The sequence below is a fragment of the Austrofundulus limnaeus genome, unplaced genomic scaffold (genome assembly GCF_001266775.1).
Source record: "Austrofundulus limnaeus strain Quisiro unplaced genomic scaffold, Austrofundulus_limnaeus-1.0 Scaffold297, whole genome shotgun sequence".
Taxonomy (NCBI): domain Eukaryota; kingdom Metazoa; phylum Chordata; class Actinopteri; order Cyprinodontiformes; family Rivulidae; genus Austrofundulus; species Austrofundulus limnaeus.
This window is the reverse complement of record NW_013952699.1, coordinates 206,652-223,183: the sequence shown is the minus strand read 5'-3', so window position 1 is coordinate 223,183 and position 16,532 is coordinate 206,652. Positions and strand designations below refer to the sequence as shown.

The window sequence follows — 16,532 nt, the reverse complement described above, 5'->3', positions numbered from 1 at the left end:
TTTTTTTTTTTTTTTTTTTTTTTTTTTTTTTTTTTTTTTTTTTTTTTTTTGCAGTTTAGGGATACTTTATAAGTTCTGTGGAAAAACTCAGCTGTGTTAAAAAAAGCATCTTTCTAATTTATATGAAGACTTATAAAAGACATTACACAAAATACTGGTTGTCTCTAAGACAAATAGGAGCTGAAATGAAATGTGATAATTACAGGTAATGTATGGGAAAAGTTGTTCACACTCTGTTTTAAAGAAGTTAATGAAAAGAATTTGACTGGAAATGACTAAAATAAGCTATTTTAACTCATCTCTTGTGGTTTAATTATTGTAGAAGAACCTAATGTTGAAAAAAATAAAAATAAAATCATTCTCATGTTGTTGGACTGCACAGACATCCAAAGATAACATGTCGAAGACAAACGGACAAAATAAATATATCGTTAGACCCACTGCACATAAGAAATGTGTTTTATGGATTATTTTACTACTGACTAAGAAAAGTGGAATAAAACAGAACTCCAACCACAGACTGAAGTGGCTCCACACAGTGGGCTCTTTGGGGAATGTTAGGCCTTTGCTTTCTGTTTTTATTTTGCCTTCTTGTTCACTGTGTCTGCAGAGCSCTGATAGAGAAGGACGTCAGCGTCCCTCCTGAAACTTTCCGTAAGCACGTGGACACCAGTCTGACCTACATCAACCGAGCCCTGAAGCAGATGAGCCGCCTCTTCCTGGTTGAGGACCTTGTGGACTCCCTGAAGGTGAGMAGCAGTTCTGGTCCCGTCCTCCACGTCTGTTGATTCACCTGCAGCTGTTAATGTGTTGACTTGAAACACATCAGGAACCACAGGACAAACTCCAGCACAGTTCAAGATGGCCGCCTCATTAACTGACCTTGGACTCAAAACKTTTAACTCTTTTCTGTTTTTAAAGATGAGCTGAAAAGTGGTGACGCTGCTCCCCAAAACAGCTGAAACCAGWTGTTTACAAATGGTGTACAAAGACACACAACCTTTTTTATCTCACAGCCTGACAGTAAATCAGAGTAAAGCTTTCATTCTTTAAAATCACTTAAGATTCACAATAGTTTCTGTTTTCTAGATATCAAAATCATTTTTCTCTCTTCAGTGAACATAAATAAAGATCACTCTGCCTGTGAACCACTCAGGAAGGCCCAGATGATTTGGAAACCTTTCAATTGTTAGTTGACAGTATTTGAGTTACCTGAAAGCACACCTGTGGRTACATTTTAAGACGGAGCTCAAACACTCTGCCTCTCTGTGTGGCATCATGGGAAAGTCAAAATAAAAGAGAATGTCCTGACATCCAGCTCAGGAAGGAGGTTCTGTGTTCCTGAGATKAATCAGTCTAAACATAARCTAAAGRCTTGRTGACGATGCTGTTGAAGCTGATCAGAGTCAGAAACCAGCCTGGACTAAAATGACACTCAGATTAAGAAGACATTACTCCAAAGACRACATAAGAACACAGATTACAGTTTGTAGATGGACACGGGTCTAAACAGCAGAATGTTTRRACACATGTCCTGTGGTCTGATGGAACTAGACCATCGTTGCATTTGGAGGAGAACAATGCCCCTTTTCCACTAGTGCCACTTAGTGTAGTGTCGGTACAGTCAGTGTCGGAATGGTTCGGACCGGTTGGTTTTCCACTGATGTTCCAGTCCGGTTCCAATGGGTGTGTTTTGGGTGGTTGGTGGAGGTGGTTTTTAGGTATTTTGAAAAAAAATTAATGGGCAAAATGAGAGATGGAAACACATTTGATGAATAACTTTTGAAATTTTAAACATTTGCAAAAATTTAGACAATCAGTGATGAACAGTGTTCTGACGTTGCATTTTGGTGTCAGCTGGGGCCGGTTGGAACCACAATGAAGTAGATACTAAAAGTGCCGGTTCCATGGATCTGGCCTAATGGAAATGGCTTGGAACCGTACAAACACTACACTAAGTGGCACTAGTGGAAAAAGGGCTCAAGTGAAGCTGAGAACACCATCCTTACTGTGAAGCACAGAGGAGGCAGCATCATGATGTGGAGCACCTGAACAGTCAAACAGCTGCTCTCTCTCTCTGTGCTCACCTTTCCAGTCACCAGAACAGAGAAGGTCCTGAGTAAACATGGACAATAACAAGATGTGCTGACTCAGTAATYCTGGTTTAAACATCCTAAAAGTTCCAAAGCTGCCACACCTTCAGAATAAAGTTGTTTTTATAATATATTAAAACAATGTAAAGCATATCACATATATTTATATATTTATGCACTTATAATAGGGCTGCCATGATTACTCAACTAGTCACAGTTATTGTCGACTGTTAAAATCGTCAACTAATTTAATAGTTGATGCGTCGTCTTTTTCTCTCCTTCTCTCCAAACTGTTGCAGCATGTTCCACTGCCACATCTGCCTATCTGTCCTTGACACACATGCACAGTAGTGGTAATTAGGGCTGCCACAAACTATTATTTTTACACTCGACTAATCGGTGGTTAGTCGACTATAAGAAAAAAATACAAAGTTAGAAAAAATGACGCATCAACTATTAAATTAGTCTTTGATGATTTTAATAGTTGACATAATCGTGACTAGTCGACTAATCGTGGCAGCCCTAGCTTATAACGAAACATTGAAATGTACTTTATTTTGAAAAACTAACACCACCAGTTCTTCCTGTCTGGCTGCAGAGCTGTGCAGCTCTGCTGCTCTCATGAGTTAAACTAGAGGCGACAGTCTGAAGTAGAGGGAGAGAAAAGGTGAAATGTACCTAATGAAGGTTCAGCTGAAAGCATTTTTAGTTCAGCCTGTGAGAACAAGCCTGATGTTAACATATGTTGCATCTGAACCACAGGCTTTGACCAATAGGACTGCCTCAGGCAGCTAAAACATAATCAGACTGGTGGACCTGTCCCGCTGCCTGTCCACTGGACATGGAAACTATTTCTTTTGTTTTGGCCATTTATTCTGGAAAATAAAAGAAATGTATTATTTAAAATGCTCAGTTTCTCCCTCCTGCTGCATGTCACACAGACAAACCATTAACAGCTGTACTTGTTTTCCACACACAAGTTTTTGTTTTTATTGCCTCTCACAGAGATGAAAGACGATGTGGATGTTTGCTCGCTCGTAAGTCCACTTTACTAATGCAGCAGTCAGCTTCTGCTCTGAGAGTGCAGAACCTGATCAAATTTAAAAACCTAACCCCAGGATCATCCCTACACCTACTGCTCCTGGCTTGGTGGATGCTTTGACCTCTGTCCGTCCATAAAAGGACAGCAGTGCAGCTGGGTTATCAGAGACGTGTCCACTGCCAATAAAGGTGATGATCCGGGTGTCAGAGAGTGAAGGTGATTCAAGTACAGTCAGGTCCACACATCTGAGCTCCAGTCTGGTTCTTAGTGTAGATTCTCTCAGCACTAACTGGTTCTCAGGAGTTGAGAGATTTTCAAATATTGCCATACATTTAGAGCAGTGGTGTCCAAAGTCAGTCCTCAAGGGCCAGTGTCCTGCATGTTTTAGGTGCCGCTCTGGTTCAACACAGCTGAACCTAAGGAGAGCTTAATTAGTAAGCCTCTGCAGACCTTCGTAGCAAACGGAGGTGGAACCAGAGCAGCAGCTAAAACATGCAGGACACCAACACCACTGAGCCACTACCACGTCTCAACGATGTTGGGTCTCTRTAAGTAAAGAACACCATGAAGCAGGATACTGAGCTAAAGTTTAGCTTGTTAGAGTGACACGTCAGTGTTATTAATGTCAAAGATTCAGCTACTCTCACTGAGCTGGTGTTTTTAAATGTTTAACCAGGCCAACATTGTAAATAAGAAACTGTTCTTAATGTTTTGCCTGGTGAAATAAAGGATAAATAAAATAAGTCTACCAGGCCAGCAGGTGATAGGCATCCATCAAGAGCTGCTTGTTTTTGAACTTCAGAGTTTTGAACAACAGAAGTTCAGTTTGTCACAAATCTGCATCAGTAGGTCCTCAGAAGTAAAATAGTGACYATTAGAGAAACGGCATTTTCTGCTAAAATAGTAATGCTGAGCTCTGAATGAAATTAGCTGAAGAAGCTAGAGCTAAGGTGTAAACATAGAACTCTAGCTAAATACTATAGCTTACAAAATCTAGCTGAAAGTAACATGGCAGCTGAAAGCAGAAAAATGCTAGTTAAAAGGTTCAAATAAAGGATAGCCAAAAGCTAACATCAGTTAACAGTAAAAGCCAAAAGTAGCAAATTATAGCTGAAAGCTAAAGGTAGCATAAAAAACACATAACAAATGAACTGAAGCAGATTTTAAAACAATGTTTTCTCTGAAAAAATCTTTGTAAAGTAGTTAATAATTTAAAAACCTAAAGTCAGCAATGATGTTCAAAATAAGCTGAGTAACTAAAATAGCCCAAACGATGTAGAAGCGTGAGAAATGAACACCAGCAGTGATAAGAACACAGTTAACCCCAACATCCCTGCAGATTATTCTGCTTCAGTTTGAGACTAGAAACTGTTTCATTCAGCACACATGGATGAATGAATGAAGCTGCTGCAGGGTTTCTAACTTCAGCATAAAGTGAAGTTGATAATGGACTGGCTTCAGAACCAGGTCTGATAAGTTTCACACCAGATTCCTGAAGCTCAGTCATTTGGGAGGGGCACCTTGGGTTTGAAAGGAGCCGGTTCAGGTGGTTCCTCCCCAACACCTCCCAGATTATCATTAGATGTGAGACTTTCTCTGTATCTCCCAGACTCTGAGCTTCTATTTGTTTAAAATAAACAGAGCTTTGTAATCAGAACATGGTGACTGTATAAYATTCTGACCATATGAGTCACGTGAGGTGATGCACCAGATTTCTGCAGTGAAACTAGTGACAGACACGTTACTTTCCTGGTCACATGGGTAGTATCAGTATTTCAGAGGTTTTCATGAAGTCAGCAGGAAACAAAACATTAGATTGTTCATATTGTAACTTTTAGAGTTTGACCAAAACAACTCCAACTTTGTCATTTTTCATCAGAAGGTCTCAGTTTAAAACTCCTGACATGAAAAGCAGAGGGCTTTTCTTTAATGACAGTTAAAATCACATCTGTTTATCTGGTATAAAACATGACTGCAGCTAATTTGTATTCTAGTCTGAAATGTAAACATTCATTAATCTGCTCTAGACCCTACAACAAGCCTTCATACTTTCAAACAAATCAGATCCTTGTCCAAACAGGACCGGGTTAAGCAGGTCGTCCCTCCCTGACAGGTGCAACAGCCCTGACAGGAACMGGGAGGGACACCTTGTTGGACTGTGGGTGTGTCTGCAGCTGTGAGATGTCTGAGCTGGAGACAGGTGTAAAAATTATTYTTATTTATAAGCTCAGAGAATTCTGTCCCAAACTGTTGAATGAGACTGAGAGGATTCTGAGAGGACAGCAGGAGATTGGAGCTAACAGATCTTTGCTTGGYGTTGTAAATGTTTTTACTAATAACGCTCATCTTTTATTGTAAAGTTTAGACTAAGACCATCTTAGGGAGAGAACAGGCACGTAAAGGTCCTGTCACTGTAATCTTTTAGACAACTAATTCTGACTTATGAACATTTTCTTATGACTATTTTACTCATGGGCATATCTTTGATCTAATTGTTAGCATTACAGTATACGTGTCCTAAAGAGGCTTCCATCTTCAGCTGAGACATCTTTAGTGTTGGACAAACTTTTCACAAGTTGGCTAAAACATTTTTTTATGTGACAGGACCTTAACCAATCTGTTCTAATGTAAAAATAAGATTCTGAACAACTGCAATATCGCAACTTAACTTGGCAAGACTCCACCCCCCCCCCCCTTTTTTTTTTTTTGTTTGGCGAGAATTGGCTTGACTTGGTGACACTTGAGGAGAGTGTCAGAACATTCTGGTCAGAGATTGCAAGACTTGACTTGGGGACACTTGACTTGACAAGACTTGACGACTTGACTTAACAACTTGACTTGGCGACACTTGACAAGACTTAACGACTTGACTTGGCAACACGGCTTGGCGACACTTGATGAGACTTAATGAGACTTAATGACTTGACTTGGCGAAACTTGACTTTGACGAGACTTAACGACTTGACTTGACAAGACTTAACAACTTGACTTAACGACTTGACTTGGTGACAGTTGACTTGAAACTTAACAACTTGACTTGGCGAAACTTGACTTGGCGACGATTGACAAGACTTAACTACTTGGCGACACTTGACTTGACAAGACTTTACAACTCGACTTGATGAAACGACTTGGCGACACTTGACTTGGCGAAACTTGGCTCGACTTGATGAGACTTAATGACTTTACTTGACGAAACTTAATGACTTGACTTGACAACACTTAACGACTTGACTTGATGAGACTTAACAACTTCACTTGGCAAAACTTCACTTGGCGACACTTGATGACTTAACGACTTGACTTGGCGAAACTTGACTTGATGAAACTTAACAACTTGACTTGGTGACACTTGACTTGACTTAACGACTTGACTTGGCAAAACTTGACTTGACGAGACTTAACGACTTGACTTGATGAGACTTAATGACTTTACTTGACGAAACTTAATGACTTGACTTGACAACACTTAACGACTTGACTTGATGAGACTTAACAACTTCACTTGGCAAAACTTCACTTGGCGACACTTGATGACTTAACGACTTGACTTGGCGAAACTTGACTTGATGAAACTTAACAACTTGACTTGGTGACACTTGACTTGACTTAACGACTTGACTTGGCAAAACTTGACTTGACGAGACTTAACGACTTGACTTGGTGAAACTTGACTTGGCGAGAATTGACAAGACTTAACTACTTGGCGACACTTGACTTGACAAGATTTTACAAATTGACTTGATGAAACTTGACTTGACTTGACAAGACTTAACAACTTGACTTAACGACTTGACTTGGTGACTCTTGACTTGGCGAAACTTGAGACTTAACAACTTGGTGAAACTTGCCAAGTCAAGTGATGCCAAGTCAAGATTAATGACTTGACTTGATGAAACGACTTGGAGAGACTTGACTTGGCGAAACTTGACTTGACTTGGCGAAACTTGACTTGACTTGACGAAACTTAATGACTTGACTTGACGAAACTTGATGACTTGACTTGACAAGACTTAACGTCTTGACTTGGTGAGACTTCAGGAGAGTGTCAGAACATTCCATTCAGTTTCCAGAGATATTTTGCTAACACTTCAAACACAAACACGCATGCGGTCAGTTATAATCTCCATTCTGCCTTCAGTGGCAGGTGATGATTCTGTGGGGGTGTCTGTAATGACAGGAAGTGATGTCATGTAAAACAGGAAATGCTGACTCACCTCATGGTTCTGTTTCTCCTGCAGTTGGCTGTGGTCATGTGGCTGTTGACTTACGTTGGAGCAGTTTTTAATGGAATCACCATTCTCATCCTGGGTAAGCATCAAGAACAAACTTTTCTTTTCCCAGAACTCCTCTGGGTCTCAGATCTTCAGATCTGTGCTGAAGGACAGTTGTTGGACAGATGAAGGACAGATGGGACAGATGAAGGGCAGATGGGACAGATGAAGGGCAGATGGGACAGATGAAGGGCAGATGGGACAGATGAAGGGCAGATGGGACAGATGAAGGGCAGATGGGACAGATGAAGGGCAGATGATGGACAGATGATGGGCAGATGAAGGGCAGATGATGGACAGATGAAGGGCAGATGATGGACATCTGAAGGACATCTGATGGGCAGGTGATGGGCAGATGGACAGATGAAGGACAGATGGATGTCTGATGGATAGATGAAGGACAGATGGATGTCTGATGGACAGATGAAGGACAGATGGATGTCTGATGGATAGATGGACAGATGGATGTCTGATGGATAGATGGACAGATGGATGTCTGATGGATAGATGGACAGATGGATGTCTGATGGAGAGATGAAGGACAGATGGATGTCTGATGGATAGATGAAGGACAGATGGATGTCTGATGGACAGATGAAGGACAGATGGATGTCTGATGGACAGATGGACAGATGGATGTCTGATGGACAGATGGACAGATGGATGTCTGATGGACAGATGAAGAACAGATGGTGGACAGATGGTGGACAGATGGACAGATGGTGGACGGATGGGCAGATGATGGACGGATGAAGGACAGATGGATGTCTGATGGACAGATGAATAAGTTTCCTTTGGACTGAGGGGTCAGCCTGTGGTAGCTGTCAGAACTGTCAGTCTAGTTTTAAACAGCAGTTTAATCTTTGGTAATGTTCAGGTTGGAGCCATGACAAAATGAAAATCTGWAGTTTTTAAAGATGTTCTGGTCAAGAGTTTTACTCATCAGAGTCCTTTAAGAGCCCTGGTCCAGTACTTCCATTATTGGATTGTTTCAGTTTGGACTTTTGTATCAGGTCTACCTCATTCAGACAGCTGAAAATGAGTCCTGTGCTGTAAAAACACAGGCTCAGTAAGCAGGAGGTTTTGTTGTTTGCACAGCTGTATTGTTGGACGTGCACATTATTACTCCACACACCTCTATCCACCTCAGCAGCCCGACTCGTTCATGATTGAATCTGCTGGAGTAGATTTTAGAAACAAAGATCTGTAAATGTGGACCAGTGATGCAGGTCAGTGTGGTTAATAGAACATTTACCTCAGATGTTTTATCATCCTTCCAGAAGGTGACCTGTGACCTTCAAAGCTTTTCTGTTGCTAGTGACCAATGTGGGTGAAACTCCTACATTGGTTTTTACACCTGGTATTCCCATCCAGGTAGTAACCAGGCTGGACCAGGGTTCAGGGTGGGATGGTCTTTTGTGTGAGAGAAAAGCTCCACTCAGCAGTACAAGTCCTGAGTGGAGCTGGAAACCAGACTGTCTCTGCTGTGGGAACCTTCATAATGTTAGAGAGATTCTAGATCATTAGTTCATCAACTGGTCTCCAACAGGAACAGCTGAGTGACATGCTAGCTTCAGCTGTGTTAGCTTCAAGCTTTAGCTTTGTTGAACTCAGAGTATCAACTGCAGCCATCGGCAGTGGAAACATGCTCACAATTTGTCTTTCACTTGTGACTAAATAAACGTGTGAAGCTGACCCAGACTGTTGCAAAGAGAATTGACTTTAACACAAAGTAAAAAAAAGGTATTTAATGAAATCCTGTCTTTGTGTGTTTTAGCTGATRTCCTGCTGTTTGCAGTGCCTCCCATCTATGAGAAAAATAAGGTAAGACTGAGAGAAGAGCTCTGCTCAGCCTGAGGTCAGGGAGTGATGTCACCATGAGTCCAGCTGCTGTCTGAAGTCATGTCATGATGACACACTGCTGACTGACACACAAAAGAACTAATCATTTCTTCACATGCTTTATAAGACTCACAAGTAATACTTTACCACATACTGTACAGCAGGATTGTGTTAATAATGGAGTCATCAGATGTTTAACATGTCTCAGTTGAACAGGATGTGGATTCTGTCATCTTCCTGTTGTCTTAATGATGATGATGATGATGATGATGATGGACAGTTGGTCTCACTGGTCCTGTGGCACCATTGAGATGTGACACAAGTTAAAAATAAATCCACTCTGCTTCAGTCAAAGTATTTTAGTTTTATTTTCTTGGTAAATACTTTGACCTTTCAAAAAGAATTTAATGTTCTACTGAACCACAGCTATTTGTTATATTAGTGAAAGTGAAATAACAGACATTATTTTTTAAATTTCTGTGTCTAYTTATTTGTTTAATCACTGTATAGTTGCACACTTTTTAGGTTAATAAATATGGTTACAATGGAAATGTGTAAATCAGGGAAAAAAGTGGAATTTAGAAAAATGACAACAGAATTTGGGAAAAAATAAAATAGGTTTTGCAGGGCCCTACACTGCTGTGGAATGATAAGAGTCTGCATTTTACTGTTTTTTTTTAATATATCAGACTTTTGAAAGTTGAAGTTTTGTGTTTTTGCCTCTTAAACATGATGATGTTGGTGTTCAGCCATCATTCAGTGTTTGATGTGTCCTCTGTGGTTAGCTGACAGCACACAGCCTTCTGTAGTAAACACTGCAGCCAGACACAGGCAGGTCTACCCTCAGTTTGTTTCATTACAGATACAAGTGAACATTTCTCTGGTTAAATGTTACAAATATCAGTTCAACACAAGCCTGCATCACACACCACAGCTGATTCTGACCAGATCCAACTCATCCAATAGTTTCCATTGAGACACATTCACCAGGATAACTCACCGTTGATACATTTAGAGGTTTTTGCTTCTTCTTTGTTTTAAAGGGATCCCTGATTAACTGTATCATTATACTTTATTTAGTAAATATTTAACTGTAAAATAAAGACTGTAAAAATACTGTAGGCTGTTTAGTTTTTATCATTTTTAAACTAAAAGTTTATGTATTAGCTCAGCGCTACACATTCTCCTCTCATCACTGAGGTCCTCCATCCACATGACAGAGAGAGGAACACAAAAATGACTCAGCCTGCAACTGAAAATATGGATGGAGGACCTCAGTTTAGCTTGTTTGTCGTGCTAGCGCCGAGCTAATACATATAAGGCAATATAGCGTCGGTGCTAGTGCAAAGGCTAGCAGGCTAAGCTGAGGTTCTTCTTCCATGAAGCAGCTCTGTTGTCCTCCATCCATGTTTTCAGTTCCAGGCTGAGTCATTTCTACCTTCTCCTCTCTGTCAACGCTCTCTGGTTTCATTTAAAAGAGTCGATCATCAGATATTGTCCAAGATTAACCTTCAGGGTGGATATAACTCGCTAGCAGCCTCACACCGAGGACCTAGTTGATGTCATCATTTACCCAGAATGCTTTGAGTGTAAATAAAACCGCTCCGTCCATGTTAAAATATATATTTTTTAAATTGTAAAAACTAAACAGCCTACAGTATTTTTACAGTCTTTATTTTACAATTAAATGTTTATCAAATAAAGTCTAATGTTACAACTAATCCTGGATGTCTTTAACTCACTTGGACTCAGCCTGGATGTTGCAGCTCTGAACTTAGCGAGGTCTTTAAAGCAGATGTGATGGAGTCTTTGTTTCCCTGCAGACCCAGATTGATCATTACATCGATCTTGCACGTACTCAAGTCAACACCACACTGGCAAAGTAAGTATGAAGTGATGTTTGAAACATCAGGAAATAAGAGATTTCTGTGGATTATCTGTCTTTTTATATTTGATCAGAGTGAGCCTTGGTTAGATAAAGAGAGAAGATGTCAGTTCTTACCTGCTTTAGTCTTTATTAAACCAATATTTTAGACTTCACTGGTTTAACTGTAGAAACTCCTCCTCCTCTGAAGGAGCAGTCTTTCTTAGATGCAGACCTAGCAGCTGCTAGTGTTAGCACTGAGCTAACACTAGCAGCTGCTATTGTTAGCTCATTGCTAACCCTCAGAGTTGAAGCAGCAGCAGAAAGAGCTTAAAGCTGTGTTCTTCGGCTCATGTTGTGCTCTTCACTCACAGGTTGCAAGAGAAGCTTCCTGGAGCTGTGAAGCGCACCAAAACTGAATGATCCCTCATCAGAAGCCTCCATGTCACCATTATCATCATCATCATCATCATCATCATCATTGTCATCATCATGTCCCCCCACCCCTCCCTCCCCACCCACCCAGTCCTAACCCCTCCTCCCTGCTCCATCAGCACACCTCACACTAACCATGCTAGACCCACCCCTCTCCTGCTCTACTGTGCAGCTTAACGCAAGAGAAGAGCAGCCCACCTGCAGCTCGGGGCCCACACCACCACAGCAGCTGCAGCCCACCCTGGCAGGCTGTGGACCCGCTACAGTAGATGGAGACAGACTGGGGTGAATTAGACTGAATGACCTGGTTTCATCATGTCCACTGAACACAGCCAGGTGATGGCTGGCTGCAGAGTCCACCTTTGTTCAGGATGAAAATGTTTGAAAAATAAAGTCCCTCCAAACCCACCTGCTGTGCTCTGTACCTGCAGCTGTCTGGACTCTGCTCACAGACACTGTGTTCATGTTTCTGTAATGCACTGACCCCACCCCGACCCCCCCACCCAGCAGGTTAACAGACAGGAAGGCTGAGCCAGCTGTGATAGTTTGGTTTAGTTCACCTCCTGGTGTTTCATGTAAATACACCTCAGCCTCGCTTTTTATATTCAACAAGCCCCGCCCCTCATTCACACCGCCTGACTACTGTTGCACCTGCTGAGCTCATGCTCACCTGTACATTTGGATTCTAATGATGCTTCTTACTGTTGTTGAAATAAAGGCTAGGCTGGCTGCTTGAGAACAGCTCTGTAAGAGTTCTGTTAGGTGTTGCAAATATTTTCAGCTTTTTATTCTGTCTTTAGAACCCTGATAGGTTAGATAGCAGACAGACCCCCAGTCCTACATGTGGACCCCTTTACAGCTGGAGCAGAACACGGGCCTGATTCACTGTTTACTGTTTAACATCCAGCCCACCACCAAGCCACACCCGAATTTTATTTATTTCATTTAATATAAAAATAGAGTTTGAATCATTTGTAAATTTAACATTTATGTTTAAATGCACAAAAAATAAAAATCAAAGATGATATTTGTGACCCATCACATTGAAATGAGGATGTAGTCAAAGTGGGATATGGAGAAATAGGCAACTATAGGGTTTTGATTTAATTGTATGCAAAAATTGCATTTTCTCRAAAYAATGAATAAATRTCTTAATGTATCATGTGAATGAACTGTCTGAAATATAATCAAAAAAATTAAGCTTTTTTTGAGCAGTAGCAGCACATCTGATTTTGAGCAAAAACACCTTAAAATGTTGATTTTTCCTGTGAGTTAATGTTTTTGTTTCTTTCCAGCTGGGAAATATTGGTATTTAGATGCTATCTGATCTTTCCTCTTTATATTAACATCAAAAATTACTCATTAAAATTACATGAAATTAGTATTCAGACCAAACAGTAAAGTATTATGGTACCCAACAAGACAAATGAAGTCATATATATGGATTTACTTCTGATCTCAGGATGATCCAGGTATCAAAATGTAGCTTTTAAAATGTGATGTCATTTTGATCAAATTTTGACTTCATCCTCATTTCAATATGATGGGTCACATTAGTTGTGTTACCTGCTGCAGGTAATGGGCAAACACCCCCACATGAGCCCACAGTGATGTAGGTCTGATCCGTGTAGATACCAGAATAACTGACCTGCTTTCTGCTCCACACCTGAGTCCAGCTGGACCTGATGGACGTCCTGGTGTGGTTCTTGTAGATCTGTGTTCTCCTGACTGCAGTACAGTGCACGTGTGTCTGCTGGAACCTTTAGCCTGTGGTCCGGTCGGAGCTGACCTCTGGTTCAGGTGACCTCCTTGTGATTGTTAGAGTGGTAAACCCTTAGTGTTGGCCCTGCAGCTGTCTCCATGTTGTTCTGAAGAGATGTGATGTAAATGACACATATGTTAGTGATTTCTGTTGTTTTCATGTGTCCCTCTGGATGCTGAGTCAGCAGCTGAAGGTCTTTAAAGCTAAAGTGTGCAGCTTGTTTCCCTCAGTTCAGGACAGAGTGCCCACAGACTGGCAGCAGCAGGTGTTGAGCTGGGTTTGGTGTTCAGGTTAAATGTGACACCAGAAGTGAGAGGAGATRAAGGCTTAGGGACGGTCCAATCACATCACTATATTTATATTTCTGCTTAGAAATCCAACATTTTCATCATTTCAGCTCTGATAAGTTGTTTACCTGTTCATGAATCTGGAAATAAGAATTTGTCCAAATGTTTGTTTACATGAAGTCATCTGTGCACAGTTTGACAACCAAGTGGTTCTGATGGATCTGAATGTGGGAAAGCTGCATGCTGTAGCTTAGAGGATCTCTTTTCTTTATCTGACATTTTGGCCCAACTAAAACTCTCCTCTTGTACAAATGTTTTCTTAAAACTCAGACAAACCGAGTGTTTCCTTTAACTCTAAACACTGACTCAGTTCAGACGAGCTTTAGGATGATCAGCAGGTTCTTCTTACATGATGTAAATCACAGCACTCACCAGCAGGATTTACTGGTTCTTGTTTTGTTTTAACCCCTGCTGAGAAACTTCAAGCTAACGTCAGGAGTTGCAAATGTTCAGATGTGCTGAGAGGAAAGAGTGGACTCTGAACTGTGACAGGTCGGCTCGTTGAAGCTGCAGATTTCTGATTAAAGCCAAGTGTTTTCACTAAAATCACTGAAGGTGTCGTATGTTTCCCTCACAGCATGTTGCTTTTGTTTTAGTCCCTCAGTGATGAGTGAGTGACAGGAATGTGTTTGTTTGTCTTTGAATTCTACATAAAGTTTATTGATTAACAGCAGCTTGGTTTGTAGCAGCGATGCCTTCGGTTCCAATGTTTGACATTTTAGGAAAGATGTTGCAGGAAATAAAGAAGCTGAAACAGTATGTGGTCTCTGTACTGATGTCAAGTAAAGTTAATAAAACCAAGTCAAAGATCTGTGGCTCTGTGGATCTGTTCTCATCACTTTAAAACATGTGGGCAACATGTGGTCTGAGGGCCAGAAGTGGCCCTTCAGCCATCCCAATTGGCCGTTGACATACATTTTATAAAAATAAAACTTGAAATGAAATAAGTATTAAGAGATTTCCTCATATCCCAAGGTGTTAAACTACATTTGTGTTCAGAGTTTATTCTGTTCTGTTTGTTTACGTTGCAGTTTTTACAGGAAACTGAAGACGTGGACTTCCTTCAGGTCCAGTCTCCACAAAGCTGCTTTCAGTGAAATCAGAACTTCTGCCAGTTGTTTACAACAGCCATCAACTTCTGACCTGAAACTTTCAGGTCTCAGAATGGAAGCCTTTCATAGAGGAGTGGGGGTCCAGCCATAGTTACATTTTATAAAACAACAAAGTAACCATTACCTTCAGTTGTTCTGTAAATCCTGTGTTTTTCTAAATTAATTTAGCTTTGCATTAAACTATTTAATCACCTTGAAGTTGATCTCAGTCTCTAAGATCCTCCTGCCATTTCTGACACTCCCTCTTCAGTGCATCTTCACAGTGCTTCACACTCTTTACAGCCTTTGTAGGAGTGTGCATTTGGTTGTAGAGAAAGAAGCAACATGATATAAAATGATCTTTGGAAAAATAATCCAGGATACAGTTGAACCTTAACTGATCCCAGGCTGGACCTGGAAATGTACATTTTCTGAAGAACAGGAGTGAGTAACAAGATGTGTCAGCTTGGTAAAATCTCTCCAGTCATCTTCTCATATTAATACATCAATGTTGGGCTGCTTTTTATGAAGAAACTATAAATATAGATAAAAAGGAGATAGTTTGACCATAACTGGAGCTGAGGTCACTGAGGTAGTTAAAACACTCCGGGGGGATCTGCCCTGATTTCCTCAAGGCTCTGAATACTGTGGGGTTGTCCTGGTTGACACACCTTTGGAACATCATGTGGACATTGGGGGCAGTGCCACTGGATTGGCAGACTGGTGGTTATTCTCTTTAAAAAGGGGGATCGGAGTGTGTGCACCAATTACAGGGGCATCACTCTCCTTAGCCTCCCCGGTAAGGTCTATTCACTGGAGAAGAGGGTCCGATCAATGGGCCAACCTTAGAGTCTGGAAGAACAGTGAGGGTTCCATCCTAGCTGTGTGGAACACTGGACCAACTCTTTACCCTCACTAGGATCATCGAGGAGTCGGGAGTTTGCTAATCCAGTCTACACAGCTGGGCAAAGTTGTTGGTACCCCTCTTTTAATAAAAGGAAAATTCACAATGGTCACAGAAATAACTAGAATCTGACAAATGGACTAATAAATAAATAAATAAATATGAGTGAACAAATGAAAGTCAGACATTGTTTTTCAGACATGATTCAACAGAATTAAAAATAAATAAATAAAACTCATGAAACAGGCCTGGACAGAAATGATGGTACTCTGAAAACAATGTGACCAAAGGGACATGTTAAATCAAGGTGTGTCCACTAATTAGCATCACAGGTGTCTACAGTCTTGTAATCAGTCAGTGGGCCTGTATACAGGGCTACAGATACTCACTGAGCTGTTTGGTGACATGGTGTGTGGACCACACTCAACATGGACCAGAGGAAGACAAGGAAAGAGTTGTCTCAGGAGGTTAGAAAGAAAATGATAGACAAACACGTTAAAGGTAAAGGTTATAAGCATGTTAAAGGTAAAGGTTATAAGACAAGCATGTTAAAGTTAAAGGTTATAAGACAAGCTTGTTAAAGGTAAAGGTTATAAGACAAACATGTTAACATAAAAGGTCATAAGGCAAATATGTTAAAGGTAAAGGTTATAAACATGGTAAAGGTTATAAGCATGTTAAAGGTAAAGGTTATAAGACAAACATGTTAAAGGTAAAGGCTATAAGACAAACAGGTTAAAGGTAAAGGTTATAAGACAAACATGTTAAAGGTAAAGGCTATAAGACAAACAGGTTAAAGGTAAAGGTTATAAGACAAACATGTTAAAGGTAAAGGCTATAAGACAAACAGGTTAAAGGTAAAGGTTATAAGACAAACA

At 40.6% G+C, this 16,532-nt stretch overlaps 1 protein-coding gene across 1 annotated transcript in view; it reads left to right on the top strand.

The window, feature by feature from the left end:
- The window catches only part of rtn3 (reticulon 3), a 40,629-nt gene extending 28,338 nt beyond the window's left edge, over nt 1–12,291 (top strand). Inside the window, exons 3-7 of the mRNA XM_014021554.1 lie at nt 611–749; nt 7,377–7,446; nt 9,187–9,233; nt 11,075–11,133; nt 11,490–12,291. Of these exons, the coding sequence (XP_013877008.1) occupies nt 611–749; nt 7,377–7,446; nt 9,187–9,233; nt 11,075–11,133; nt 11,490–11,538 (364 nt within the window). The 3' untranslated portion in view covers nt 11,539–12,291. The remainder of the gene's footprint in view (nt 1–610; nt 750–7,376; nt 7,447–9,186; nt 9,234–11,074; nt 11,134–11,489) is intronic.
- The last annotated feature ends 4,241 nt before the right edge of the window (nt 12,292–16,532 follow it).